General features: G+C 45.5%; 2 protein-coding genes across 8 annotated transcripts; one reads left to right on the forward strand and one right to left on the reverse strand.

Moving 5' to 3' along the window:
• The first annotated feature begins 15,935 nt into the window (after positions 1 to 15,935).
• Positions 15,936 to 19,670, forward strand: LOC123085212 (translocase of chloroplast 34, chloroplastic). The gene is made up of 8 exons (XM_044506828.1): positions 15,936 to 16,092; positions 16,226 to 16,346; positions 16,485 to 16,592; positions 16,680 to 16,804; positions 18,047 to 18,311; positions 18,813 to 18,881; positions 18,969 to 19,130; positions 19,236 to 19,670. Exons 2-8 carry the CDS (start codon positions 16,248 to 16,250, stop codon positions 19,386 to 19,388), a joined length of 981 nt encoding a protein of 326 aa, XP_044362763.1. The 5' UTR covers positions 15,936 to 16,092; positions 16,226 to 16,247; the 3' UTR covers positions 19,389 to 19,670.
• A 128-nt stretch (positions 19,671 to 19,798) lies between these two features.
• On the reverse strand, positions 19,799 to 24,846 carry LOC123085211 (uncharacterized). Of its 7 annotated transcripts, none has more exons than XR_006439606.1 (5): positions 21,850 to 24,846; positions 21,556 to 21,650; positions 21,100 to 21,181; positions 20,850 to 20,941; positions 19,799 to 20,351 (listed from the first exon to the last, which is right to left on the reverse strand). XR_006439606.1 is itself a non-coding variant. In XM_044506827.1 (2 exons), exon 1 carries the CDS (start codon positions 24,563 to 24,565, stop codon positions 21,881 to 21,883), a length of 2,685 nt encoding a protein of 894 aa, XP_044362762.1. In that variant the 5' UTR covers positions 24,566 to 24,846; the 3' UTR covers positions 21,205 to 21,650; positions 21,850 to 21,880. The 7 variants fall into 7 exon arrangements, 1 of the variants encoding a protein (XP_044362762.1); XR_006439604.1 differs by having other exon boundaries at positions 20,850 to 20,959; XR_006439605.1 differs by having other exon boundaries at positions 20,850 to 20,959; positions 21,556 to 21,703.
• Between the last annotated feature and the right edge of the window lie 2,013 nt (positions 24,847 to 26,859).

Consider the following 26,859-nt stretch of genomic DNA (forward strand, 5'->3'; position numbering starts at 1 on the left):
ATCTGCCTGCTATCATTGGTTTTGGGTCTATCCACAGTTTGCTACCATCACTCAGGATTTGTGCATGCACTCCTTACATAATCTCACTATGTTTTATTCCTATGCATGCCAGTTATTGTACACAATGGAACTGATCATGTAGAGCAAAAGAGACGAGCCTTGCGTGGCAATAAAATTTCATGCAGACGTCGTTCCATGGTGGGCGCAAAGGCAGCCCCCCTCCACCCATTTCGGATCATAATCAAGAGGAAGATAACTGTTATGAGGGGGATTCAGAAGGAGAAGACCACTCCTATTTACCCCATGAGGTCTTCGCTCTAACTTGGCATGCCGATGTTGGTAATATCATGCATATGGTGTCTTGCATTGCTTACTGTATACATTAAAGATGTCATCTGCTTAGTTTAGACATGCTTTGTGTCAATGCCATCTGTTTAGTTTCTTTATTGTATATGTGAATCGTGCAATGCCATCTTGTCTAGCTAGGCATCATATATGTGAATTTTGCAATGCCACCCTGGTTAGCCAGTCATCTTATATGTGAATTATATCATGTCATCATTTTTTTATTACGTGTTAAATTTGTCAACAATTTTAGTACATTCAATTACTCTTCCTGTGCATCAGCCATTTGGCACGGTCATGGAAAAATCTGGAGTGGAAACAAGGTCTTCAGAGCAGACAATGCTATCTGACGAAGCGCATGTCTTGCTGGTTACCGATAGCTCCTCAGAGGAGGATTCAGAGACAGATGACCAGTCATATTTCCCCCCGAGGTGCATGCCCTAACTTGGCAGGGTTATGTTGCTCATATCGTGTGTATGGTATCTTGCATTGCTATGTCATTTGCTTAGTTTAGACATGCTTTGTGTGAATGCCACTTGTTTAGTGTCTAATTACCATATATGTGAATTATGCAATGCCATCTTGTTGCAAGACATTATATATGTGAATTATGCAATGTTATCTTGTTGCAAGGCATTATGTATGTGAATTATGCAATGCCATGTTGTTTAGGCAAGCGTCATATATGTGAATTATATCATGTTGTCCTTTTTTTGTATTTCTCATTGCTTTTGTCGACAATGTTTGTATATTCAACTGCTCTTCCTGTGCATCAGCCATTTGAATTGGTGATGGAGAAATCTGGAGTGAAAACAAGGTCTTTAGAGCAGACAATGCTACCTACTGAAGCAGATATCTTGCTGGTTACAGATAGCTCTTCAGAGGAGGATTCAGAGGCAGATGACCAGACCTATTATCCCCCTGAGGTGTATGCTCAAACTTGGCAGGGCTATATTACTCATATAATGCATATGTTGTATTGCAATGCTTAGTTTTTACATCATATACACAATATTGAATGCCATCTCCTTAGTTGACACATCATATATGCGATTGCCCTCTGCTCACTTCCTTAGTGTATAAATCATATATTTGAATTATGTCATGCCATGATGTTTACATAGATAGCATGTATCTGAATTATGGCAAGCCAACCCATTTTCTAAAGACATAATATAGTTATATCATCTCATCCTGTTTACATAGTCATCATATTTAAATTATGTCATTCCATCCGTGAATTATATCATGCCATCATGTTTCCATCGACGGCATTTTGTGATTTATGGCATGCCAACCACTTTAATAGACACATCGTATAGTTATATCACGTCATCCTATTTACATAGTCATCATATTTTGAAGTATGTCATTCTATCCTGTTTAGTTAGCCATCATACATGTGAAATTGTGTCGTGCTATCCTGTTTAATTAGCCATCATATATGTGAAATTATGTCCTACTATTATGTTTGCTTAGACAACATAAATGTGAATTATTTCATGCCCTGTTTTCTTCCCTACTATCCATTGCACCTGTCTATCTTACAATGTATGTACATTCAATTACTTTTCTTGTTTATCAGCCATTTCAATTGGAGGGAGTGATGGCAGTATCTGTGGGAGTAAAAACACGGTCTTGAGAAAAGATCGTGCTACCTGTTGATGCAGATAGAACCACGGTTGTACTTACCCAAGAACCAGCCCCACCACACATAACCCACACTCATGCAGATTGTACCCCTACCCAGTTGGACAGAGAACCAACTACACCCCTTCTAACCCCAACCCCAGCATATAGACACCCAGTTCCCGTTGACACAACATCGTCTCCACCACAGAGCACCCAAACACGAGCAGTTAGTAAGGCAACTACAGTGCCCAAATCACGAGGACCACCACTCCGAACCCGAAGTCAACGCTTAAAGCAGAAGAAGAATTGTTCTCAGGTCAGGTTCCGTAGCTATGGTTCATACTACTTTGCTCTTGCATCACTGTATTTATTGATACCAACTAATTTCAAATTTGAAGGATGCAATTGAAACTCCAATGGCGCAACAGGTATGTTTTAAACCTGTTTCTTCAACGTGTTTGGTTGTTTGTGTTGTAACTTGCTCTATGTTGATTTCAGTTTCAATTGAATAAGCAGTTATGTTCTCATGCCATGCACATTACAAGTGTTGTTATTGCTGTGTAGTTTCCCACACTTATATTCTGTCTATGATGCTTTGTCTTAAATAGATATGATTCGAACTGTATCTATCTTGATTTGGCAACATAAACTAGAATGATATAGACCATACAGTGACCATACTACATAGATATATGTTTGTTTCATGTTGTTATCCTGTCCACCTTACTACTGAACTAGTTTACCAAAATGAGTTTCATATACTACATTGTAAACCTGAGATGTGTTTGTTTGTTTGTTTCTCTTTTAGAACGCGGATAAAATATTGGAGAAGAGTACCCTGTTATGCAATGGTAAAGGAAGTAATGCAGATAAGGTTCAAGATAGTGAGACATCCCTGTTGGTCTCCAAGAAAGCTGATAAAAACTATATTGAAGACACTGAGACAACCCCAAAGTCCTGTCTTGATGTAGTGTTCGAGTTACTGGCTACCACTGCTGGCACCAGCTCTTCGAACTCATTGCCTGAATCAGTTCGGCTTCTTGAGTCTCAACTTCAAGTTGAAAGACATCGATCAGATGTTATGCGACAGAAAGCCGAAGGACTGAGGAAGTCCCTGCAGAATTCAGATGCATACTTTCTGGTGCAACAGCAAGTGCTGGAGGACTTAAGCGCCAAACAAGAGAAACTTAATAAGCTTGCTAAGCATCTTGCCAGCATTATGGGTGCCCAGGATATTGTTTCTTGAGCTCTTCTGAAGTGGTTTTAGTTCTGGACTTGTTTTGCTGCGGCGTTTATATGCTGTTGTGTTCCCTATATTTGCACTGGTGGCAAACTTTGATGCCCAGTGGATGTAATATGTGTAATAGCCGTGATAGCCTAGTGTAAGTTGCTTTCTTATTTATTTCCTTGTTCTCTTGTTTATTTGTTTGCTTATAGTTAGTGCAGTTCTTTTTCTGCGGTTTGCTAGTGGCTGCAATAACCTATTTTTTAAAACTAGGCCACAATAACCATGGGCTAATATTTACTGTAGTGACACTGGGCCTCCTACGGGTCGTAGAAACAGTGGGCCTTCTACGGGCCGTAGAAACAGTGGGCCTTCTACGAGCCGTAGAAACAATGGGCCTTCTACGGGCCGTATCATCAATGGGCCTTCTATGGGCCGTATCATCAATGGGCCTTATACGGGCCGTATGATCGATTGGCCAAACATGGGCCAAACAGACCGCATTCTGGCCATAAACGGGCTAGAGTTGGAATCATCCGTTCATGGGCCGACCATAATGGGCCATCGTTAATAGGTCATATTTGATGACGCTATGAAAATGACCCAATGTATTAACGGACCACAAACGGGCCGACTGTAACCACGGGCTGAATTTGGCCCACAAACAGAAAATGACAGTAACGGGCCGTAAGTAAATGAATGATGGAAATCAGCCCAAGAATAAAATGGGCTCTGAGAAGGCCGAAAGATAACATGGGCTGGAGACGGCCCAACGGAATAATGGGCCGTTAATGGGTATAAAGTGATACACTGTTCATTACGGGCCAGTTTCACCACGGGCCGTTAATGGGTGTAAAGTGATACACTGTTCATTACGGGCCAGTTTCAGCACGGGCCGCTAATGGGCCAAGAGTTACAAAGGGCCTCATATGGGCCGAAAGACGTCATGGGCTATACATGGGCCAGAAGTGAAAACGGACTGGAATCTATTAGACGGCCCAGATGACGCTATTGGGCCTAACTCGGATAGGGCGTAACGGGCCTTGGGTTAGCGGGCTATAAATGGGCTATATGTGAACAGGCCGTTAACAGGCTTTCCATGGGCCGGCCCGCCAGCTTTTGACCAAGTCAAATGGGCCGGCCTTTTCACAGGAATGGGCCACTGTTGGGTCGTGCCACGTGTCGACGTATCATAGGCGCCTTCTGTCCAGTGAGTGGATGACATCTGTCCCAATGATGAGCCGACTCGTGTTTCCTCTAGCCAATGATGATTTTACACATGGAAAATCCCCATTGGTCGGGGTTGTTAACGGGTTATCGGATCCAAAACCCAACCCGATAGCTTAACTGCGTTCCATTACGGTGGATGCCACGTGTCGGTCACCCTTGACGAAAGCACTTCTGTGACGCACGATTTATTGTCATGGAAGTGGACACTTCCGTGATGATAATTTTGGTAATATCATGGAACACTTCTACAACAGCACAGGTATGACTATCTTGATTCTGTCATAAATTTGTCATGGATGTACATGCATGACAAAAAAGCGACCTACTGTGACAAACACGTATCATCACGGAAGTGTATTTTTTTTGTAGTGAGGCCTATGGCAGGGGCTGGTACGACGAGCTCCAGTCCATGATGTGGTCAATCCGCACAACTGCGACCAAGCCGACTGGCGAGATCCCGTTCTTCCTCGTCTACGGAGCAGAGGCTGTTCTCCCTCACGAGGTCAGACGTCGCTCCGCACAGGTCCTGGCGTTTGACGAGACGCAGCAGGACGCCATGCGGGGGATGGATCTCGTGCTGGGGGAGGAACGCCGCCGAGAAGTCGCGCTGCGAGCGGCAAGGTATCAACAGGCGCTGCGATGATACCATTGCCGCAACATCCGCCCCAGAACTCTTGAGGTAGGGGATCTCGTACTCAGACGGGTTCTCTCCAGGGAGGGGCTGCACAAACTCTCTCCCATGTGGGAGGGCCCATTCAAGGTTTTTCATGTCTCCAGGCCTGGCTCCGCGCGCTTGGAGACCACGGAGGGGGTACCCATCCAGAACGCGTGGACCATTCAACATCTCCTGAGGTTCTATCCCTGAGCGAGGCCTAGCACCTAGGAAAGGCCCGGTGCCTATGAAGAAGGCAAATGCCTGTGAAGCTGCCGTGTTTTGGGAAAGGCCCGGTGCCTGTGAAGAAGGCAAATGCCTGTGAAGCTGCCGTGTTTTGGGAAAGGCCGAGTGCCTGTGAAGAAGGCAAATGCCTGTGAAGTTGCCGTGTTTTGGGAAAGGCCCGGTGCCTGTGAAGAAGGCAAATGCCTGTGAAGCTGTCGTGTTTTGGGAAAGGCCCGGTGCCTGTGAAGAAGGCAAATGCCTGTCAAGATGCTGCATTTCGGGAAAGGCCCGGTGCCTGTGAAGAAGGCCAATGCCTGTGAAGCTCACCTCCCGTGACACTCTCACGTAATAATGAGTGGGGCTGTACACGCCCCGGAGTCTCCGGAGTGCCGCCCTCGGGCCTCGGGGGCTCCCACCCATGCCTAGTGGTAGCACTTAGCTCCACGCTAGTGAGAAGACGTCGAAGACTAGAATAGGTGCCGGACACGACCTTTTTATTTGCTTTCTGCAGTTGGCTTGCTTATTCCCGTTTGAAGTTTTATTGAAGCTGTTGACGTTCCTGGCTTGTGACTCTTTGTCTTTTCCACTCGCTTGCCTCGTTTTCTCTCGCACAAGTCTCGCGAGGGAGGTTCGCGGGCGCCCTCGTGAGTGTTTTCTGTCCCGATCGTTTGGAGCTTTCCTGTCCGAGTCCTCTGTGGGAGCACCCCTCCCAGTCCGTGCCTCACGGGCATCGCGACACGAGCGCAGGATCTGGGCCGATCGCCCCCACAACCAAGACCAAAAATTACCCCTCCTACTGATCCTTGCAGGGCACAAAGCGCACGGCGAGGCCACGGCCTCGGGAGGCGAGGACCGCGTCAAGCCCCACCGAGCTAAAGTAATTCCCGCACATGGGTGCACGGCGCGGGAACACAGCGCAGAAATAGCGGAAGCAGCACGATGGTTAACAGCAGCAATTCTAACACGCCCCCGCAGGGCCCTATACTACCTTCTATTTCTGCGCAGGAAAAGAAGGAAAACAAAATGGGCGCAATTCATCCTGCACCAACCCACGGAGAAGGTTCGAGCTGCTCCTGGGGCTCAGGCGGATCCCTCCTCTCGCTTCGCCGGGGCGCGTCGGCGGGCTGACCCGCTACCTTCACCCAGGCGGGCGCGACGGTGCGGGGGCTGGTCGCGGCCACCGCTGGAGGAGCTGCTGCCTGAGAGGGAGTCGCCGAAGCTCAGCGAACCCCGAGCACCGCCGCCTGTACGCCTGTCGCCGTCTTCATCCTGGTCAGTACCAGGGCTGGGCAGGCGGTCGCGGTCGTCGTCTTCGGGGAAGCACCCAGCACGGCGACTGTCTTCCCCGAACACCCTCACGTAGAGGGCGGCGTCGCCATCGAACTTGAAGTGCAGGGTGCACCACCGGCCCAGGCCACATGCGCGGGCAAACGTTTGCCAACCGCGGGTCAGGGCCCCATTCCCAGAAACGGAGACCTCCAGCGAAGCCCAGGAGGCCTTGCTGCAGCAGTCGTCTGCCTAGAGCCAGAAGCCGCACCGGGCGCTGGCCGGCAGATCACCTACGAAGAAATGGGGGAGCTGGAGCCAGGTGCTGGTTGGGTCCGCTGACCACACGACGAACTCCGGCAGCACCTCCGCAGAGCGAAAGCGTGGCCTAGGGGGGCGCAGCCACGACGTGCCCCCCATCGGCGGCCGGGCGCTCACCACTGCGTAGGGAACCGCCTCCATGTCCGCGGGAGGCCACTACGGGGACCGTGGAATATTTGCGAGGGCGGCCTCGGCCGTGCTTGGTCGGGGGGGAGTCAAGCCCTGCCTGGCGGGCCTTTCCTTTCTCCGTGGCCAAAAATCTCTTTGGAGCCATGGGAACAGCGAGTAGCCAAGAAGAAGAAAAGGAGCAGCAAGAAGGGATGGGCTGAAGGGGCTCACGCAACCCCGTACTTATAGCCGGAGGAGGCCAACCGCCGAGCACCACGATCGCAGGTAATCATGACCGGTCTCTTTGCATGCAGGGACTTGTCAAGTCGTGCGGCCGCCGAGGCGTCGTGGGGAAGCGCAGACGCCCACGTCCAATCAATCGCCACGCGGCGCCCAAGACCGCAGGCTGTTGGGGCCCGTGGCGCTTCGCGCTTGCCCCTTCACTTCCCTGCCAGGCCAAGCCTGGGCGCGCCTTGGGCCCGGGGGCTACTGTCGGTGTTATGGGAACGGGGTCCCCAGACTTGCCTACCTGCGGCCTGCGGCGTGGCTCAAGTGGGGGCCCAGCGCGACCCATCTTCATCAGCTCAAGCTCAAGACCCTCGCGAGGGGCCAAGCCTCGCGGGGTGGACGACAGAAAGCTTCCTCAGAGGCAGCCTCATCAGGCAGGCTCGCGAGGAGGCGGAGAGATCAAGGCAGGGGTACCTCGCGAGGAGCCCGTGACGCAAGCCATGACGATCGAGACCAGGCGGGCGCCAGGCGGGCGCCGGCCTGCGCAGTGTCCTTGTTTCCCTTTGGTGCAAAGGGGGCAAGCACAGGCCAAGGCATCGGGCAAAGGTTACCATTCCGGTGCGACGAGACCAAGACCAACAGAGCGGCAGGACGGAGGTCACCGTGGAGCCCAAGACGGCGTCATCACCAGTGCTTTTGGCAGCCGAAGACCACCTTTGGTTAGGATAACTTGTACTAGATGTTCCCCTTCAAAATGACCAATTGTTGGCGCCCTTCCCGCTCATTATTTGGGGAGAGGCCCAGGGCCTCTATAAATAGAGCTAGCCACCGTAGAGTGGAAGAGGGACATGGAGAGAAAAGGACGGAGAGAGCAGAGACATCTAGAGATCTAATCGAGCCCTAGCAGAGAGAGAGAAAGGCGACTGAACTCACCCAAGCAGTTCATCACACCAGCTCAAGAACACCCCTCGCGAGGCTGTTCTTCCCTTGTACTATTCATCATCAGCCCTTGAGGCAATCCACCACACCACACACTGGAGTAAGGTATTACACCACAACGCTGGCCCGAACCAGTATAAACCTTGTGTCCCTTGTGTTGTTTGTTGTTTCCAGCTTAGATCACGCGAGGAGATTGGACATAGATCGGTAGGGGAGAGATCTCCGCACGCACCCCAGTGTTCGAACCTCAAGGGTCTGCCGAAACCCGAAATCTGATAGACACCATGCTGGAGATAGAACTGCACATAAGGTATTGTAATCCGGTTTTTATTGGCCTACTCTCTTCAAGGATGCCCGTAAGTTTGTTGTATCTTGTGATGAATGTCAAAGAATTGGTAATATTAGTAGACGTCAAGAAATGCCTATGAATTATTCACTTGTTATTGAACCATTTGATGTTTGGGGCTTTGATTATATGGGACCTTTTCCTACCTCTAACGGTTACACACATATTTTAGTTGCTGTTGATTACGTTACTAAGTGGGTAGAAGCTATTCCAACTAGTAGTGCTGATCATAACACCTCTATTAAGATGCTTAAGGAAGTTATTTTTCCAAGGTTTGGAGTCCCTAGATATTTAATGACTGATGGTGGTTCACATTTTATTCATGGTGCTTTCTCTAAAATGCTTGCTAAATATGACGTTAATCATAGAATTGCCTCTCCTTATCACCCACAGTCTAATGGTCAAGTAGAATTGAGTAATAGAGAACTCAAATTAATTTTGCAAAAGACTGTTAATAGATCTAGAAAGAATTGGTCCAAGAAACTTGATGATGCATTATGGGCTTATAGAACTGCATATAAAAATCCTATGGGTATGTCCCCGTATAAAATGGTTTATGGAAAATCATACTACTTACCTCTCAAACTAGAACATAAGGCTTATTGGGCTATTAAAGAGCTCAACTATGATTTCAAACTTGCCTGTGAGAAGAGGTTATTTGACATTAGCTCATTTGATGAATGGAGAACCCAAGCCTACGAGAATGCCAAGTTGTTTAAAGAAAAAGTCAAAAGATGGCATGACAAAAGAATACAAAAGCGTGAGTTTAATGTAGGTGATTATGTATTATTATACAACTCTCGTTTAAGATTTTTTGCAGGAAAACTTCTCTCTAAATGGGAAGGTCCTTACGTTATCGAGGAGGTCTATCGTTCCGGTGCCATAAAAATCAACAACTTCGAAGGCACAAATCCGAAGGTGGTGAATGGTCAAAGAATTAAACATTATATCTCAGGTAATCCTATAAATGTTGAAACCAATGTTATTGAAACCGTAACCCCGGAGGAATACATAAGGGACACTTTCCAGAACGTTTCAGACTCTGAAAAGGAATAGGTATGTGGTACGGTAAGTAAACCGACTCCAAAACAGTTCTAATGGCAATTTTCTTCCGTTTTGGAATATTTAGAAAAATAGAAAAATAAGAAGCAGTCCGGGAAGGACACGAGGGCTCCACGAGGGTGGAGGGCGCGCCCCCCTACCTCGTGGACACCTCATGTGCTCTCCGGACTCCGTTTTCTTACACGTTAGTATTTTGGTCGGTAAAAAATCATTATATGATCTCCCAGAGGTTTTGACTCCCGTATCACACAATTATCCTTTGTTCTTGTTTCGAGCTGCTTCCTGTCAGGTTTGTCAAGGCCAGGCATCATGTCATCCCCCTCCTCCAACAATGGTGACAATGATGCTTGGCTAATGAAGATAGAGCTGAAGAGGGAAGAACCCATGGAGATCAACAAGGATGAAGGGATCAAGAAGGCCACGGAGGATCAAGCTCCTGTAGCAGAAGATAGCCTTCAACTTGATCACAATCTTCTTACCCCAACTGAGATCGAAGCTTTCAAGATGATTGAGTTAGCTCGTATACAAAACAAGTATCTCACACATGAAAATATTTTTTTGCAGGAGCATATCGTTGCACTCAAGGGCATTATCCGCAAGTTGGAGGACCTCTTACGCTCGATGTGCGACTATCCATCATCACCTCCACCTTCTTCACCAACAAAGGAGACATAATCACACGGGTATGGGCACTCCCCTTAGCAACTGCCAAGCTTGGGGGAGTGCCCCGGTATCGTATCACCATCACTTTTATCTTTACCGCTTTTCTTAGTTCGATCCTTTTGATAATATTTTGATCTACTAGAATAAAGGTTCTTAGTATGATCTAGTTGTGAGTTTTGCTTTATGATCCTTCTATGTAATCGAGTCCGTGAGCTATATATAATAAAGATTAGTGTTGAGTCAAGGGCTTGATTATTTTGCTATGATCCTTGAGCGAATAAAAGAAAAGAGAAAAGAATAAAAAGAAACAAAGAGATCATATGGATCTTATTGAGAGTAATGAACACACATATAAAAAGTACGATGAATAAAAGTTGTTGAGAGTTGACAAACATAGTTTTGGTCACCGTTGCAATTAATAGGAAGTAATAAAGAAAGAGAGGTCTTCACATATAAATATACTATCTTGGACATCTTTTATGATTGTGAGCACTCATTAAACTATGACATGCTAAAGAGTTGACGTTTAGGGAGACAACGTAATGGATTATGTTTTCTTACATCTGAGATAAATTATATTTTCATGGATCATCTAACATGATTGAGCTTGCCTTTCCCTCTCATGCTAGCCAATTCTTTGCACCAAGTAGAGATACTACTTGTGCTTCCAAACACCCTTAAATCAGTTTTGCCATGAGAGTCCACCATACCTACCTATGGATTGAGTAAGATCCTCCAAGTAAGTTGTCATCGGTGCAAGCAATAAAAATTGCCCTCTAAATATGTATGACTTATTAGTGTGGGAGAAAATAAGCTTTATACGATCGTGTGATATGGAAGAAATAAAAGCGACAGACTGCATAATAAAGGTCCATATCACAAGTGGCAATATAAAGTGACATTCTTTCACATGAAGATTTTGTGCATCCAACCATAAAAGCGCATGACAACCTCTGCTTCCCTCTGCGAAGGGCCTATATTTTACTTTTATCTCCTACCTTGCATAAGAGTCATGGTGATCTTCACCCTTCCTTTTTTAAATTTTATCTTTTGGCAAGCACAACATGTTGGAAAGATCCTGGTATATATGGCTAATTGGATGTGAGTTTTCATGAACTATTATTGTTGACATTAACCTTGAGGTAAAACATTGGGAGGCAAAACTATAAGCCCCTATCTTTCTCTGTGTCCGATTAAAACTCCATACCCATAAGTATTGCGTGAGTGTTAGCAATTGTGAAAGACTATATGATAGTTGAGTATGTGGACTTGCTGAAAAGCTCTTATATTGACTCTTTCCTATGTTATGATAAATTGCAATTGCTCCAATGATCGCGATTATAGTTTGTTAGTTTTCAATGAAGTTTATGATTCATACTTGAAATTGTGATTGAATTGTTACTCTAGCATAAGAGATCATATGACAAGAATTATATAACTTGATGTTCTAAGAATGATCATGATGCCCTCATGTCCGTATTTTATTTTTATCGACACCTCTATCTCTAAACATGTGGACATATTTTTTGATTTCGGCTTTCGCTTGAGGACAAGCAAGGTCTAAGCTTGGGGGAGTTGATATGTCCATTTTGCATCATGCTTTTATATCGATATTTATTGCATTATGGGCTGTTATTACACATTATGTCACAATACTTATGCCTATTCTCTCTTATTTTACAAGGTTTACAACTTTACATAAAGAGGGAGAATGCCGGCAACTGGGATTCTAGGCTGGAAAAGGAGCAAATATTAGAGACCTATTCTACACAGCTCCAAAAGTCCTGAAACTTCACGGAAGTCATTTTCAGAATATATAAAAAATACTAAGCGCAAGAAGTTCACCAGGGGGGCACCCCCTGCCCACGAGGGTGGGGGGCGCGCCCTATCCCCCTAGGCGCGACCCCCTACCTCGTGGCCCCCCTGGTGGCCCTCCGATGACCATCTTCTGCTATATGGAGTCTTTCGATGAGGAAAAAATCATAAGCCATCTTTCCGGACGAGACTCCGCCGCCACGAGGCGGAACCTTGGCGGAACCAATCTAGGGCTCTGGCGGAGCTGTTCTGCCGGGGAAACTTCCCTTTGGGAGGGGGAAATCATCGCCATCGTCATCACCAACGATCATCTCATCGGGAGGGGGTCAATCTCCATCAAGATCTTCACCATCACCATCTCCTCTCAAACCCTAGTTCATCTCTTGTATCCAATTCTTGTCTCCAAGTCTGGGATTGGTACCTGTGGGTTGCTAGTAGTGTTGATTACTCCTTGTAGTTGATGCTAGTTGGTTTATTTGCTGGAAGATCATATGTTCAGATCCTATATGCATATTAACACCCCTCTGATTATGAAGATGAATATGCTTTGTGAGCAGTTACGTTTGTTTCCGAAGACATGGGAGAAGTCTTGCTATTAGTAGTCATGTGAATTTGGTATTCGTTCGATATTTTGAGGAGATGTATGTTGTCTCTCCTCTAGTGGTGTTATGTGAACGTCGACTACATGACACTTCACCATTATTTGGGCCTAGAGGAAGGCATTGGGAAGTAATAAGTAGATGATGGGTTGCTAGAGTGACAGAAGCTCAAACCCTAGTTTATGCGTTGCTTCGTAAGGGGCTGATTTGGATCCATATGTTTCATGCTATGGTTAGGTTTATCTTAATACTTTTGTTGTAATTGCGGATGCTTGCAATAGAGGTTAATCATAAGTGGGATGCTTGTCCAAGTAAGGACATCACCCAAGCACCGGTCCACCCACATACCAAATTATCAAAGTACCGAACACGAATCATATGAACGTGATGAAAACTAGCTTGACGATATTCCCATGTGTCCTCGGGAGCGCTTTTCTCATATAAGAGTTTGTCCAGGTTTGTCCTTTGCTACAAAAAGGATTGGGCCACCTTGCTGCACTTTATTTACTTTTGTTACTTGTTACTCGTTACAAATTATCCTATCACAAAACTATCTGTTACCTATTATTTCAATGCTTGCAGAGAATACCTTGCTGAAAACCGCTTATCATTTCCTTCTGCTCCTCATTGGGTTTGACACTCTTACTTATCAAAAGGACTACGATAGATCCCCTATACTTGTGGGTCATCAAAAGCCATCATGACGGTTTATATTTCATGTGAAAACAAGGATACATTGTTCGATAAAACATTCACTAGAAACCCTGTAGGCTCGGTCTTCCAAACAATAGTTCGAGATGTCTCCGAGTTCCTAGCCAATACATCTACCGCCATATTGGCTTCCCTAGGACAATGATTAAATACTATAAAACTAAAATTACGAGCTAAGAAAGAGCACTCTTCAAATATGGCCGCCGTCGGTCCGAGGGAGTTCCCACCGCTCTGCATAACCTCAATCACCTCCATGCAATTCGCTTCGACGTATAGTTTGTTGCATCCCAGGTCATTTGCTAGCAGCAGCCCATCTCTCAGGGCCCTTGCTTCCGCCGTCGTCACGTCCTCCACAAAGGAAATATCACCGCATGAAGCAGCCATGAAAATTCCCATGTCATCACGTAATATTGCCCCTGTACTCCTCGAGCCACTATCCAGATCAAAACCATCATCTATATTAAGTTTCACAGTGCCTTCAGGTGGCTTCTCCCAGCCATGTCTCCTAATCCTCGCCTTCTTTTCTCTTGCTCTCATGAAATTCTTTGCTAATGCAGCAATGGCCTGTGCTGATCTGGCTGGGTCTTGTAGGAGATCCTCATGAACGTAGCGACGTCGTTCCCACCACACGTACCACACAGTAGTGGCCACTAGTTCATTACGTTGGACCCCTGACATCGAAGGATGCAAAATGCTCCTGGATAAAAATAAATCAGCTAGCGCCGAGCCTCCTTCACAATCTGCAGCAACACATACTTCAATTACCATATCTCCCCAGCCCCAGGATGCACCACACTTCCGGAACCCTAGGGCATAAGAAGAGGGCATGTTTGATACTTTCACAATCAGCAGTACAGAGAGGACACTGCGAGCTAGTAATCATATGTCTGTTAGCTAGAACCCCCATGCAAGGGATAGCTCCAAGTAAAGCTCTCCACACATGAATTTTTATCTTGGCAGGCACACATAATTTCCAAATGGTTCTCCAAATAGGACTAGTACTTGAGGATTGAACTGAGTTTGTCATTCTCAACTTTCGTCCGTGCTGGTGTTCCCATTCTTCATAATAAGCTGACCTTACAGAGAAAATACCATTCTTATTGACGTGCCAAGAGACAAAATCACTCATCATTCCCAGGGCCAAGGGAATGTTCAGAATACTTTGCACATCAATAGGCCAAAACAATTCATTAAGCAACTGCTCATCCCAAACTCTATTCTCTTCATCTATTAATTCAGAAACTCTTGTGATAACAATATTGCCTCTCGGTGTCATTACTCTCCTTGTAGGACTACTTGGGATTCATGGATCCTCCCATATGTTTATTGGAGAGCCGTCCCCTACCCTCGATATATGCCGTTTTTTAAAAGTTTGAATTCCACTCCATGGACCCTGCCATGTGTAAGAACTACCCTTCTTAAGATTGCAGTTAAGAAGGTCGCCATCAGAGAAGTACTTGGCTTTCAAAACTCTAGCACAAAGTGATTTTGGTTCAGCCAAAAGTCTCCAACATTGTTTAGCTAGAAGTGCCATACCTCCCCTCTCTTCCAGGACACATATTTTCCACCATGCAAATCAGCGCATATGTTTTTTAAGATCATCATCGCCCCACCAATATTTAGACATAGCAGCGGTGATACTGTTGCAAACCTGTTTGGGTAGTTTAAAGACTGACATAGCATATGACGGAATGCCATGAATCACTGCCTTCAACAAAACCTCCCTACCACCCATAGATAACAACTTGTCCTTCCATCCCCTGATTCTGCTAAGGACTCAATTAGGTGCTGAAAACAATCTGAATTGTCAATTCCCACAATTGGTGGCCGCCCCAAATATTTGTCCGTGATTGCCTCCACTAAAATGTTTAGAGATGTGCATATCTCCACACGAGTTTCCACTGGGGTACAAGGGCTGAAAAAGATACTCGGTTTAGCGTCACTCACCAGCTACCCGGAGGCAACACAATAGTCATCTAATGCTCTCCTAAGACTATTCGCATTAGCAGCATCCGCCCTCATAAGGATCAGGGAGTCATCGGCGAACAGTAGGTGTGTAAATGAGGGGGCGTCTCGGCACACCCGAACTCTAATCAAATTACCAGTCTCCTCTTCATGCACAATCAGACTAGAGAGACCCTCAGCAGAGAGCAAGAATAAATATGGTGAGATCGGGTCCCCCTTTCTGAGTCCTCTGGAAGGAATAAAATAATCAGACAAAGTATTATTCACACGAATTTGGTACCTAACAGATTTGACACACTTCATAATCAGTGCAACCCAGTTGGGTCTAAACCCCATTCGCAGCAAAACCTTCTCCATAATCAGCGTGTCAACTTAGACATGAGACACTCTTAGATTTAACAAAACTGTAAAATTTTAAGGAATAAGGGTTCTATCCATCCAAAAATTGCATTATTCAGGGATAATTACTTTTTTATTTGTCGAGAGGAAATTACTTTTCTCGTAGGCCTACATAAAACCAGCCCAAAGAACAAGCGCCCCAGGCCCAGCCCGTTAGTCCACAGAGAAAAGCAAAAAGGCAAAAAAGACCCCAAAAGAAAAGATGAACAAAACAGAAGAAGGAGAGAGTCCCCATCTCCATCTCTCTCCTTATCTCCTCCCTTCTCATAAACCCCCTCCGCCGAGTCCTCCTCCCCGTCTCCGAGCACCTCCGCCGAGTCTAGGGTTTAACCGCCCGCCCCGTCGGCCTCCGTATCGCCCGGTAAGCATCCCCTCCACCTACCAGCTCAGTCCGGCCGCGCACTCTCGCCGCAGCCGCCGCCGCCGCCGCCGCCGCGCGCCTTGACCAATTTGGGTTAATGTTTCTGATTTGTGTCGGCGCGTTCGTGTGTCAGGGGAAAGGAGGAACGGGCAGTGATGGCGGCGCCGATACCCCGTGAGTGGGTTGGTCTGCAGCAGTTCCCGGCGGCCACCCAGACCAAGCTGCACGAGCTCCTCGGCAAGCTCAAGGAGGAGGTATTGCACGCCTATTTAACGCCCCTTGCCTGGACCAGCTGATTAAATTATCCATGGCTAGGTTCTAATTGTGTCTGTGATTGTGAGTTGTGACGAACTGATGGCAAATTGTATGTTTTGCTTATGTTGTGATGTTAGAATGTGAGCACATTGACGATTCTGGTGATGGGGAAGGGCGGTGTGGGGAAGTCATCCACTGTCAACTCCATTGTCGGGGAGAGGGTCGCGAACGTCAGTGCGTTCCAGGTCTCACTTCTTCCTGGCCCTGTCTCTGTTTGTGCCTCTTTGTGGGTTACTCACGTGAGTGCGTTGTCGTATGTTGTTTCTATGCAGTCTGAGGGTCTGAGGCCAATGATGTGCTCCCGCACCAGGGCAGGATTCACCTTGAACATTATCGACACTCCTGGGCTCATTGAAGGTGGGTATATCAATGAGCAGGCTGTCGAAATCATAAAGAGGTATGTCCATGTTGGGTGGTAACCATGCTTGTTTGCAAGTTAGCAATTGATTGTAGATACTGTGACTTGTAATATAGGGCTTTGGATGAGGATTGTCATTTTTGACTTAGGGACATGAGTAGATTATTTCATCATGTTGCTCTGAATTTGATGTTTTATTTGTTTTGTCAACTGGCAAGATCATTTTGCTCACACATTTCGAAAATTCCTTCAGTATGAATTACTGCATTGCTCAAATGCTGATCCTGGGATGGTATCTAGACTTTACGAGTCTTTTTTCCCATGGTGGTCAATATAGGACTAGATTCTAGGTCAATCAGTTTGTTGTGCATAGCAATCACATTGATCTGAAGTAGCATATTGCTAGTATGTACTCCCTCCGTAAACTAATATAAGAGCGTTTAGACTTTAGATCACTAATTTAGTGATCTAAACGCTCTTATATTAGTTTACAGAGGGTGTACTTAAAAGATGGTGAATGCTTGGGTTCTACATCAACATATCAATTTCTTCCATTGGTCTGCATGGGTAGAGATGTAGAGTTTAAGTACATAAATAAAAATAAAAGAAGAGACATCTGCATTTCTGTTTATACATAAATCTTGTGTTCCTGAACAGAGCTGCCCCATCTTTTCTGTTGCTGTCGTTAAATCATTACTGGTTTAATAATTTTGTGATTTGTGATAATCCTGTTCCTAATGTAGCATACAGGACCGTAATTTATATATTCTATTAAAGTCCATTATTTCTCTAAAAGCGCTCAACTCTAATAGTCTATGCATATATGTTAATTTTATGCTGGCAATGGTGTATAGTAGTCAGCTGGTGGTCACCCCACCTTAAGCGCTTGATGTGATACATAGTGGTTGAGTTACCTTACACTGTAGTGGGTGCATCTGCACAATTGACCTATCAATTTGGATATCATAATTGGGGTTTCCCCTTGGACTTTAATTTTTTTGCATACTAACGAGGTTAAAATGCAATGGGGCGTGTGCTTATTTATCATATTTGTCTCAACTTTCTCAATTTTGCCTTGGATTAATTTTCCCTTTCTGGAGAACCATATTTTATTTTTTAGCAGTTGTAATCACAGCAAAGGTTGTTGAGATTGCAGTACTGAATTGGCATCTATAGAAAAGTTTGTGCTGCTTTTATAATTGCCCACTGTTGTCATACAATCTGTATATCATAATATTTATTGCTATGCTTGTTTCTTAAATGTTATCAATGGTATTGCAGGTTTCTTCTGGAGAAGACTATTGATGTCCTCCTGTACGTCGATCGCTTGGATACATATAGAATGGATACATTGGATGAACAAGTTATAAGAGCCATTACTAATTCATTAGGGAAGGCCATTTGGAGAAGAACATTGGTTGTATTGACCCATGCCCAGCTGTCTCCTCCTGATGGAATTGACTATAATGATTTCCTTGCAAGAAGATCAGAGTCGCTTCTGCGATATATCCGTTCTGGTGCAGGAATCGGCAAACGAGAATATGCGGTAATGTACATATTCACTTGCTATGCAATCATTTCCATCTTATTTAATGGAGTATCAGCACACTGTCAACTTCTTTGAGATTTTGTGAAGCTTCCTCTGCCTAAACTACAGTCCTGCTGCTTCTCATGAACATATTTCTGCGGAAATACTTCCAAGTTGTTTCGGTTGATATTTTTTGGCGCTCTTCGCCCTGGGTGCCTAGAATGAATACTAGCTATTATATGAAAAACCGTCTCTTCTCCATCCTCTTTCGGTTTGATCTTGATCCTTTTCTGCATGATCAATTTCTTGAGCTTCTCTGTAGCTTCAAGTGCTACCATGTGCTGGTACATTATGAAACCGAACCTTGTCATTACGAGCTACTTCATAACATCTCAATTAGATTTGTCAGTATATGATAGAGACTGTAGATAAACGGTCGTACTTATGGGGCCTTTGTCTTCAGTGTATGTGATATGAATATTAGTTCTAACGAAAAGCACTATGTTCTGTTTCTTTTAGGATTTTCCCTTGCCAATAGCTTTGGCAGAGAACAGTGGAAGGTGCAAGACTAATGAGAATGGGGCGAAGGTTTGTAGGTTTCACACTGTATTTGACTTGCATTTGCTTCTGCCTAGCTGCTTGATTTTTAATTGAGGATGTCATATAACTGTGCAGATTCTTCCTGATGGAACTCCATGGATTCCAAACTTGATGAAAGAAATTACTATCGTTGTCTCAAATGGGAGCAAGTCCATTCATGTTGATCAGAAGTTAATCGACGGTCCAAATCCCAACAATCGCTGGAAGAAGTACATACCTCTCATCCTTGCCGTGCAGGTTAGCTTCTCCACATGATAATAATAGTAAAATTCACAGCATAAACTTGGCATATCTTTGTATATAAACATAACTTTCTGATTAATCCTTCATGCTCTTCTTCAGTACTTTTTTGTGGTAAAAGGAATCCGAAGGGCTATTCATTCTGACATTTCGAACGGGAAGCTGGATGACTGGGAGCAACGCTATAGAGACTTGGTTGGAAGCGGCAACCCTGTAGACCAGAAAGTTTCGTCATCCCGCAACCCTAAGGCCTGAGCTGGTCAATGAGAGTGCATGCCAGTCTCTTGATCGTGGTCCATTCAACTCCCCGTGTTGTTCTTTTTGTGCTCCTTATTCCAGTGGTCTGTTTAGGGGGATCTGTAGAGCTCTCAGGAACAACTTGAATAAAGTTGCTTGTGTTCTAGATGTTAAAGATTATGTACCCCATTTCATTACGCTCTCGCAATTTTGCAAATGTTATTGTTGTGAACTACAATTATTTGAATTTCTTGTATGGCCTGAATGTTTGGAGATGAATACAATTTCTTCATTGTTCAACAAGTGATGAAAAAAGAGAGAAGACATAAACAGCTCTACACCCAGATCAGAAGCCATGGTGATTGGCAGTTCACTAGCATAGCATAAACAAAAAGGATTTTCTACTTGTTAACTGTTGTTTTACAGTGCAGAGAGAACAAAATTTGAGTGTTCTAACTGTATTCTGTACAATGACCGTCTGCATGATGCAGTACAGTCTCAAACATGCATTCCCAATGCGAAAGTACAACATAAATACCATTAATCACGAGGCCATCGTGTGACTGGATTTGCTTTCATCCATCAGCATGAAGCTTCAGAATCATGACATACAATGGTCCCTGCTCAAGAGAAAATATGTACACTTCACTGCACAGTTCAACAGGCAAACACGCCACTATCGTTGCAGCCCATAGCAAACTAAGATTTCAGCCAAAAAACTTTGCCCAAATGGCAGGTTTTGGCTCAACTGAAATGAAGAAAAACTCGTGTGAGACAGTTTTTTTTTATGAGTGCACGTATCTGGTTAGGTTACAACTGCCACACGATTTCTCTCAACAAAGAAGAAGAAAAGAAAAGAACGCCCGCGCTAATGCTCGTAGTTGTCACTCAGCAAAATGTTGAACTTTTGATGCAATCACACTCCCTCCTTGTCGCCTATGTAATGCCCCAATATGGCTTGGACTCTTGCTGCCTTGCTACCTGCAATTTTGAACCATCCGAATTTTTTTTCTGCTTTAGTAACGTGTTTTGGCACTTCCACAACAAGGATTTGGAGATGCATATATATACATACATGCAAAACTACCATGCTTTGAGAAGGACCTCTAAATTAACAACACGAGTTCTTTTCTCACACTAATTATTTTAGTTTTTCTTACTACCCTTTACCATTAGAAAGTGTGAATCACAACTGAAAAAGGCCAAAGTGAATGCAGCCGCAGCAATATAGAAATCAACAATTTTGGGGCACTCAATCCAATGAAAAACTTCTGTCACTCAAGATGTCTGGCGATATTGAGTGGATAAAATCACTTCAGAATGGTACACGGTTTCAGTTTAAATAACTATACTTGGGCATGGTGTTACTATTTCTTCTATTTCAATTACCATGTGGGACATGATATACTACAAGGGCAGTTAATCACATAAGGCATCCAAAATGCTTAGAGCATGGTACAGAAAGGGTACAGTAATTACCACGGTCTATAAATGGCGCACCAATGCTTAACATCAAGTGCGTGAAATTCCCGTTAAATGCACCAATGCTTAACATCAAGTGGTGGCAAATCCTGTCAATATAATAGGTGCTGTAAAAAACAAAAGAAAATGTTTGAGCACTGAAAATAGAACAGGTTAACTACGGCCCTGGTTAATGCTACACAGTATCTGAATATAAGCAGTACAGTCTCAAACATGCATTCCCAATGCGAAAGTACAACATAAATACCATTAATCACGAGGCCATCGTGTGACTGGATTTGCTTTCATCCATCAGCATGAAGCTTCAGAATCATGACATACAATGGTCCCTGCTCAAGAGAAAATATGTACACTTCACTGCACAGTTCAACAGGCAAACACGCCACTATTGTTGCAGCCCATAGCAAACTAAGATTTCAGCCAAAAAACTTTGCCCAAATGGCCCTGGTTAATGCTACACAGTATCTGAATATAAGCATGTGTTCAAACTCCAAAGGAACAAAGTGATGGCTGCAAATTTTCTCAGGGTCACATGAGTTGTGCTAACAGTCAAAGTGAAGTTAAAACTGTAATTGAAAAGGAGGTCTATTGCAATCCTTGTCAGTTACAAAATTGTATCTTAACATGCACATTGTCAAAAATAACATGGCAGAAAGTTTAACAAAATAGTATACTATTTTAAACCAAGTTATTCGAATCCTACCCCTTCATAATTTACAGCGCCGCCCACTGCATCTTACTCCCAAGAAGTGTTTGCAATACGCAAACAGCACTGTATGTCTATAACAGGCCAAGTACCTGAGAGCGTATATATTACTCCCTCCGTCCCAAAATTCTTGTCTTAGATTTGTCTAAGTACGAATGTATCAAGTCACATTTTAGTATTAGATACACCCGTATCTAGACAAATCTAAGACAAGAATTTTGGGACGGAGGGAGTACTAGTCTGTCCTTTTCTCAAAAAATTTGCATGTCATCACATGGAAATGTACAATACCTGCTACAACTGAATGGAGCACTGCAGGCCATTATGATGGCTTTTGTATTTTATATGAGTTACAAAAATCTTGGTATGGCTTGAAATTATTTTGCCATCTTAAAAATTGTTTCTTCAAGCATCTGTACACTTCTTCCTCGGCAGGTTGAATGTCTAGATCTGCGGAAGCAAAATCCATCCTCACTGGGGTGAAATCAAACAAATCAGATGTGGTTTGTTCAGGCCCAGAATCAAGAGTTCCAGCTTTTCCACAGACAAATGTCATGAAGTTCTCATCCTTGTATGGTGCTGCAGACGTTTCAAAAGATGTACGATCAGCGGCATTTTGCTCTTCGTTTTCCTTCTTTATAACAGTTTCATCAAGAGTAAACTTATTTTCAATCCGAGGCTCATAAACAAGATATGACTTCTTGTCATTCAACTTTTGTGAGGAGAACCATCCATCAAAGTTGTCGGACTCAGCAATGGATACTTCAGGAACAAAGGCTTCAAGCACCTCACTACATCGATGGCGTACTAAGTCAGTTTCTGCAGTTTCTCTTTCCGAAGAGCTGTCTATGCCCCTGTTCATCTCTTCCATTGCAAGTAGGACATGCACAGGGAGCACTGGCCCAACAAGAGCATTTTGAGATACCGCTTTGCTAGTCACCTTCTCACATGTGCTTGATGGTTTCGCTAACAGGAAAGGCCGAAGTTCATTGTGTGGCGAACAGCTAGGAACTTTTAAATATTCTACTAAGCCTTCTTTTGTATCGCATTTTAGCATGTCCTTGTATTTAGAAAGGGAGACATGAAGAATATTTGAAGGTAGACTGTTCAATATGCTCTGACATGCAATTTCGAAAACATTCATGGGGATGCTAGCATTACATAGGAAATCTGAAACTGGCAACGAGCTGGATCTAGAGTTATCCTCTGCAAATGCCAACACATCTTCACTAATAATAATTTGATCTCTGTCTCCGTTAACACTAGTACCATGCTTCGCCAACGCACTGCATAGATTGCCCTTCAGATGTTCATATAGGAAATGCAACTTCAAGAATCGATATTTGGTGGAGACATTTTCACCTTGAGTGTCAATCAAAATGGATGAACTACTATCCATGGATGCATGTTCTGATTCATCACATGGGGTGTCAATTTCATCATGCAGACCTCGAGATGCACGATACTGTTGCATTTCCAACTTCCCCAGTGCTGTTAGCCGGATCAAGGCAAAGCTGGCAGATGTTGGCTCCGATATTGAGAGGTCATCTGGAAGCACATAGTAGCCAACAATGGACTTAGCGCGGTGTTGGGAAGCATACCCATCATATACTGAAATAGGCGTTGAGAATATCTCTTTCATGATTCCATTGCTGCAGCCACAATGCTGACCTGTCAGAGAAAGCCTCGAAGGAATATCCCAAGCGTATAAATGAGAATTATCTAGACAACCTTGCTCCTTAGGCCCGTAACAGAACAAACTGAACTCCCCATTCCAGAACGAACCAACCAAAATGGCAAAACCTGAATTTGAAGCCCAATCATATTCCTTGGAAGGTCTCAATTCAGATAGCCGAAACATGGCAACATGATTTGGGTTCTCAAGCCCATGCTGCCAAGCCAACACAGGTTCCAACGGCTTTGTCACATCAAGGAGAATCAAGTGACGCTCTGTCACTACTGATATATGGGAATCATCGAACCCAGCCTTGCAGAATGCAATATAATGCTCAGTCCTGTCAAAAGGCTCAGTTTCAAACAACCCTGGCAACCCAATTTTTGCTAGAACCTTGTACTGAAACTTGTGTGGCTCGTTTTCCACGGCGTATTTGTCACCATGATATGCAAAGCTCAAATCAACCAAAAGGACGGCTTTTGTGCTTGCGACGATCACCATCCACGGTTGCGCTCCATACGCACAGCTCAGCCAGTCCCCCCAGTCTTCACCATTGCTGCCAAAACCAACGCTCGTCTTTCCTCCAAGTCGTGTATTCAGATCAAACCAACACAACTCCCCACTCTCCAGCAGCACCGCACATTGTGACGGAAAATGCCTGCTCCAGCACGCGTGCACGACAGCAGCATCAAACCCCTGCTTGGCCACCGGTACAAGCACCGGGGAACCCGAATCGCGTGACTCGACCCTGAACCAACTCACTGTGTACAATGTCGCAGCAAGCAGGAAACCCTCGACACAGCTGTCATCCGGCTCCGATGACCAGGACGACTGGGCAGGAATAGCAGCAAGCTGCTGTATGCGGTGCCCAGGGTGCTTGAACCCATCCCTCTGAACGAAGGGCGAAACGGGCGCAGAGCTCGCAACGGGGGAGTTCACAAGAGCGAAAGCAATCTTCTCCGCATTCTCGCCGTACGGGAAAAAGAGGACGAGAGAGCTTGAGGAGCGGGAGGGGAGGACGGCGAGAAGATTGGAAGGTGGTGGGAACGGCGGCGACGGCGCGGCGAGGAGGGGTCCCGAGAGGGACTTGAGATCGGAGTAGGGGAGGAAGGAGGTGGAGGCGATGAAGTAGCGGAGGGCGTGGCGGAGGTCGCCGGTGGTGGAGGCGTGCAGGGGCGGAGGGAAGGGGAAGGGGAGGGAGAGGAGCGGGACGGGCGGCGGGAGAGGGGTGAAGAAGAGGGGCCCGTGGGAGGCGTCCGGCGGGGCGAGGGACGGCGGGTTGAACACGGAGGAGACGGGGAAGAGGAAGCGCCAGTCGTCGGAGAAGTTCATGGAGGCGCGCGGCAACGGCGGCGCGAGCGGGGAGCAGGAGCAAGGGGGGAATAGGCGCCCGTGCCGGCGGGGATCGCGGCGACGCGCCGGCGCTAGAGGACGAAGGCCGTCGGCGTGCCGGCTTTTGGGGGGCTGCGAGAATCGGCCGGGCTATCTTGCTGGAGCCGAAGCTTGGGGGGAGAAGGCGGCGGCGCAGGCGGCGAGAGAGGTAGCGCTCGCGCGGGCGTGGGGACCAGGGGAAGGTTTCGGGGGCCTCGGGCCCTCGCTCTCTTGGTTTCGCGTTTTTAGGCTGGTTGTAACGGGATTATCATATACTCGTATCATGCATATGCATATGATACTAGTGCATGATATTATACCTCCCTAATGTATAGTATCATATATTAGTATCATGTAATATTTTATTTATCATCATGCATGACATATAGTAGCATAACATTTATTATCATGATATGATACTCAACCTTCTCTTTCTTCATTTAATTCTGTGACATCTCATCAAAATTGTCTAGTAGTTGACATGCATGATAATAGTTATGATACTAGCATTATAACCAGCCTTAGAACGTCGGCATCTTATTTTTTTCAAGCAACACCAATGCAAAGAGTATACAAAATCTGGCTCTTGAGTTCATACAAGATTTAGTAAGACATGGGACGCTACATTATAGCGCCGACGAACATGTTTGAAAGCCACATAAGAGAAGCTATGCGCTGCAAATTTGATGTCAGCCACCCACTAAACTCATTGATGATCGGTCATGGCTAGAAGAGTTGAGGCGCTACACGAGAGAGAGACAAATCTGTCCCTCGCAAAAAAAGAGAGAGGCAATCTGTGATGAAAAATGTCAACGTTAATATTATCTCTCTGTCAGTGTCAAAACCGGCGGATCTCGGATAGGGGGTCCCGAACTATGCGTCTAAGGCGGATGGTAACAGGAGGCAGGGGACACGATGTTTTATCCATGTTCGGGCCTTCTTGATGGAGGTAAAAACCCTACGTCCTACTTGATTATTCTTGATAATATGAGTAGTACAAGAGTTGATCTACCACGAGATCGAAGAGGCTAAACCCTAGAAGTTAGCCTATGGTATGATTGTCTGTTGTCCTACGGACTAAAACCCTCCGGTTTATAGACACCGGAGGAGGCTAGGGTTATACAAGGTCGGTTACAAAGGAGGAGATATGCATATCCGTATTGCCTAGCTTGCCTTCCACGCCAAGTAGAGTCTCATCCGGACACGGGACGAAGTCTTCGATCTTGCATCTTCATAGTCCAATAGTCCGGCCAAAGGATATAGTCCGGCTGTCCGGAGACCTCCTAATCCAGGACTCCCTCAGTAGCCCCTGAACCAGACTTCAATAACGATGAGTCCGACGCGCAGTGTTGTCTTCGACATTGCAAGGCGGGTTCCTCCCCCGAATACATCACGGAAGAGTTTGAATACAAGAATATTGTCCGACCCTGCAAAATAAGTTTCACATACCACCGTAGAGAGAATAATATTTCCACAAATCTAATCTGCTGACACGTTTTGGCAGCATGACATCATGCCACGGCCCGGTAATTATTTGAACCGTTTTTCTTTAACCAGCCCCGCACATAACGCGAGGCGGTTTCTTGACACGTCTTGTCAAAGCAGAGATCGTGTTCCCCTTATTACGGGATCCTCATCAATACAAACGTGGGTAACCCAACCGTGCCTGTTGGTATGACTCCTAGATCTTATGTAAGTCTCGAACGGCCACGAGGAGGACGCCTGATACTCATCCCCTTTATAAAGGGACGAGGCTTTTTTCTTTTTTCCCTCCCGTGCTCAATCGACTCCTTCCCCCGCCTCGAGTTCTAACATCCAAAGCTCAGGTCAGGTGCTTCGGACCTTCAATCATGTCCGGATCCAGCCTTCAAGGCCGGTGGATGCCTTCTTCTGTCACGGAGGAGGACATCAAGAAGTTGAGGGAGGCCAGATATCTGACCGCCGAAATTTCGCATAGGCTGCCCGCCCGAGGGCAGGTTGTCCCTACTCCCGAACCCAACGAGAGCGTTGTGTTCGTCTCCCACTTCCTCCGAGGACTAGGCCTCGCTCTGGATCCCTTTGTTAGGGGTCTCATGTTCTATTACAGGCTGGATTTTCACGATCTGGCCCCGGATTCCCTTCTTCACATCTCGTCATTTATTGTCGTTTGTGAGCCCTTCCTCCGCATTACCCCTCACTTCGGCCTGTGGCTCAAGACCTTCGATGTGAAGCCGAAGATGGTCGAGGGGCAGCACGCAGTGTGCGGAGTTGCTCTA

Source organism: Triticum aestivum, chromosome 4A, assembly GCF_018294505.1.
Source record: "Triticum aestivum cultivar Chinese Spring chromosome 4A, IWGSC CS RefSeq v2.1, whole genome shotgun sequence".
Taxonomy (NCBI): domain Eukaryota; kingdom Viridiplantae; phylum Streptophyta; class Magnoliopsida; order Poales; family Poaceae; genus Triticum; species Triticum aestivum.

Bases quoted from the DNA above. Each gene is read 5' to 3' on its own strand.
- LOC123085212 (XM_044506828.1), top strand. From the start codon at position 16,248: ATGGCGGCGCCGATACCCCGTGAGTGGGTTGGTCTGCAGCAGTTCCCG. The intron at 18,882-18,968 runs GTTTGTAGGTTT...ATAACTGTGCAG, and splicing joins CTAATGAGAATGGGGCGAAG to ATTCTTCCTGATGGAACTCC. The intron at 19,131-19,235 runs GTTAGCTTCTCC...GCTCTTCTTCAG, and splicing joins CTCTCATCCTTGCCGTGCAG to TACTTTTTTGTGGTAAAAGG.
- LOC123085211 (XM_044506827.1), bottom strand. From the start codon at position 24,565: ATGAACTTCTCCGACGACTGGCGCTTCCTCTTCCCCGTCTCCTCCGTG.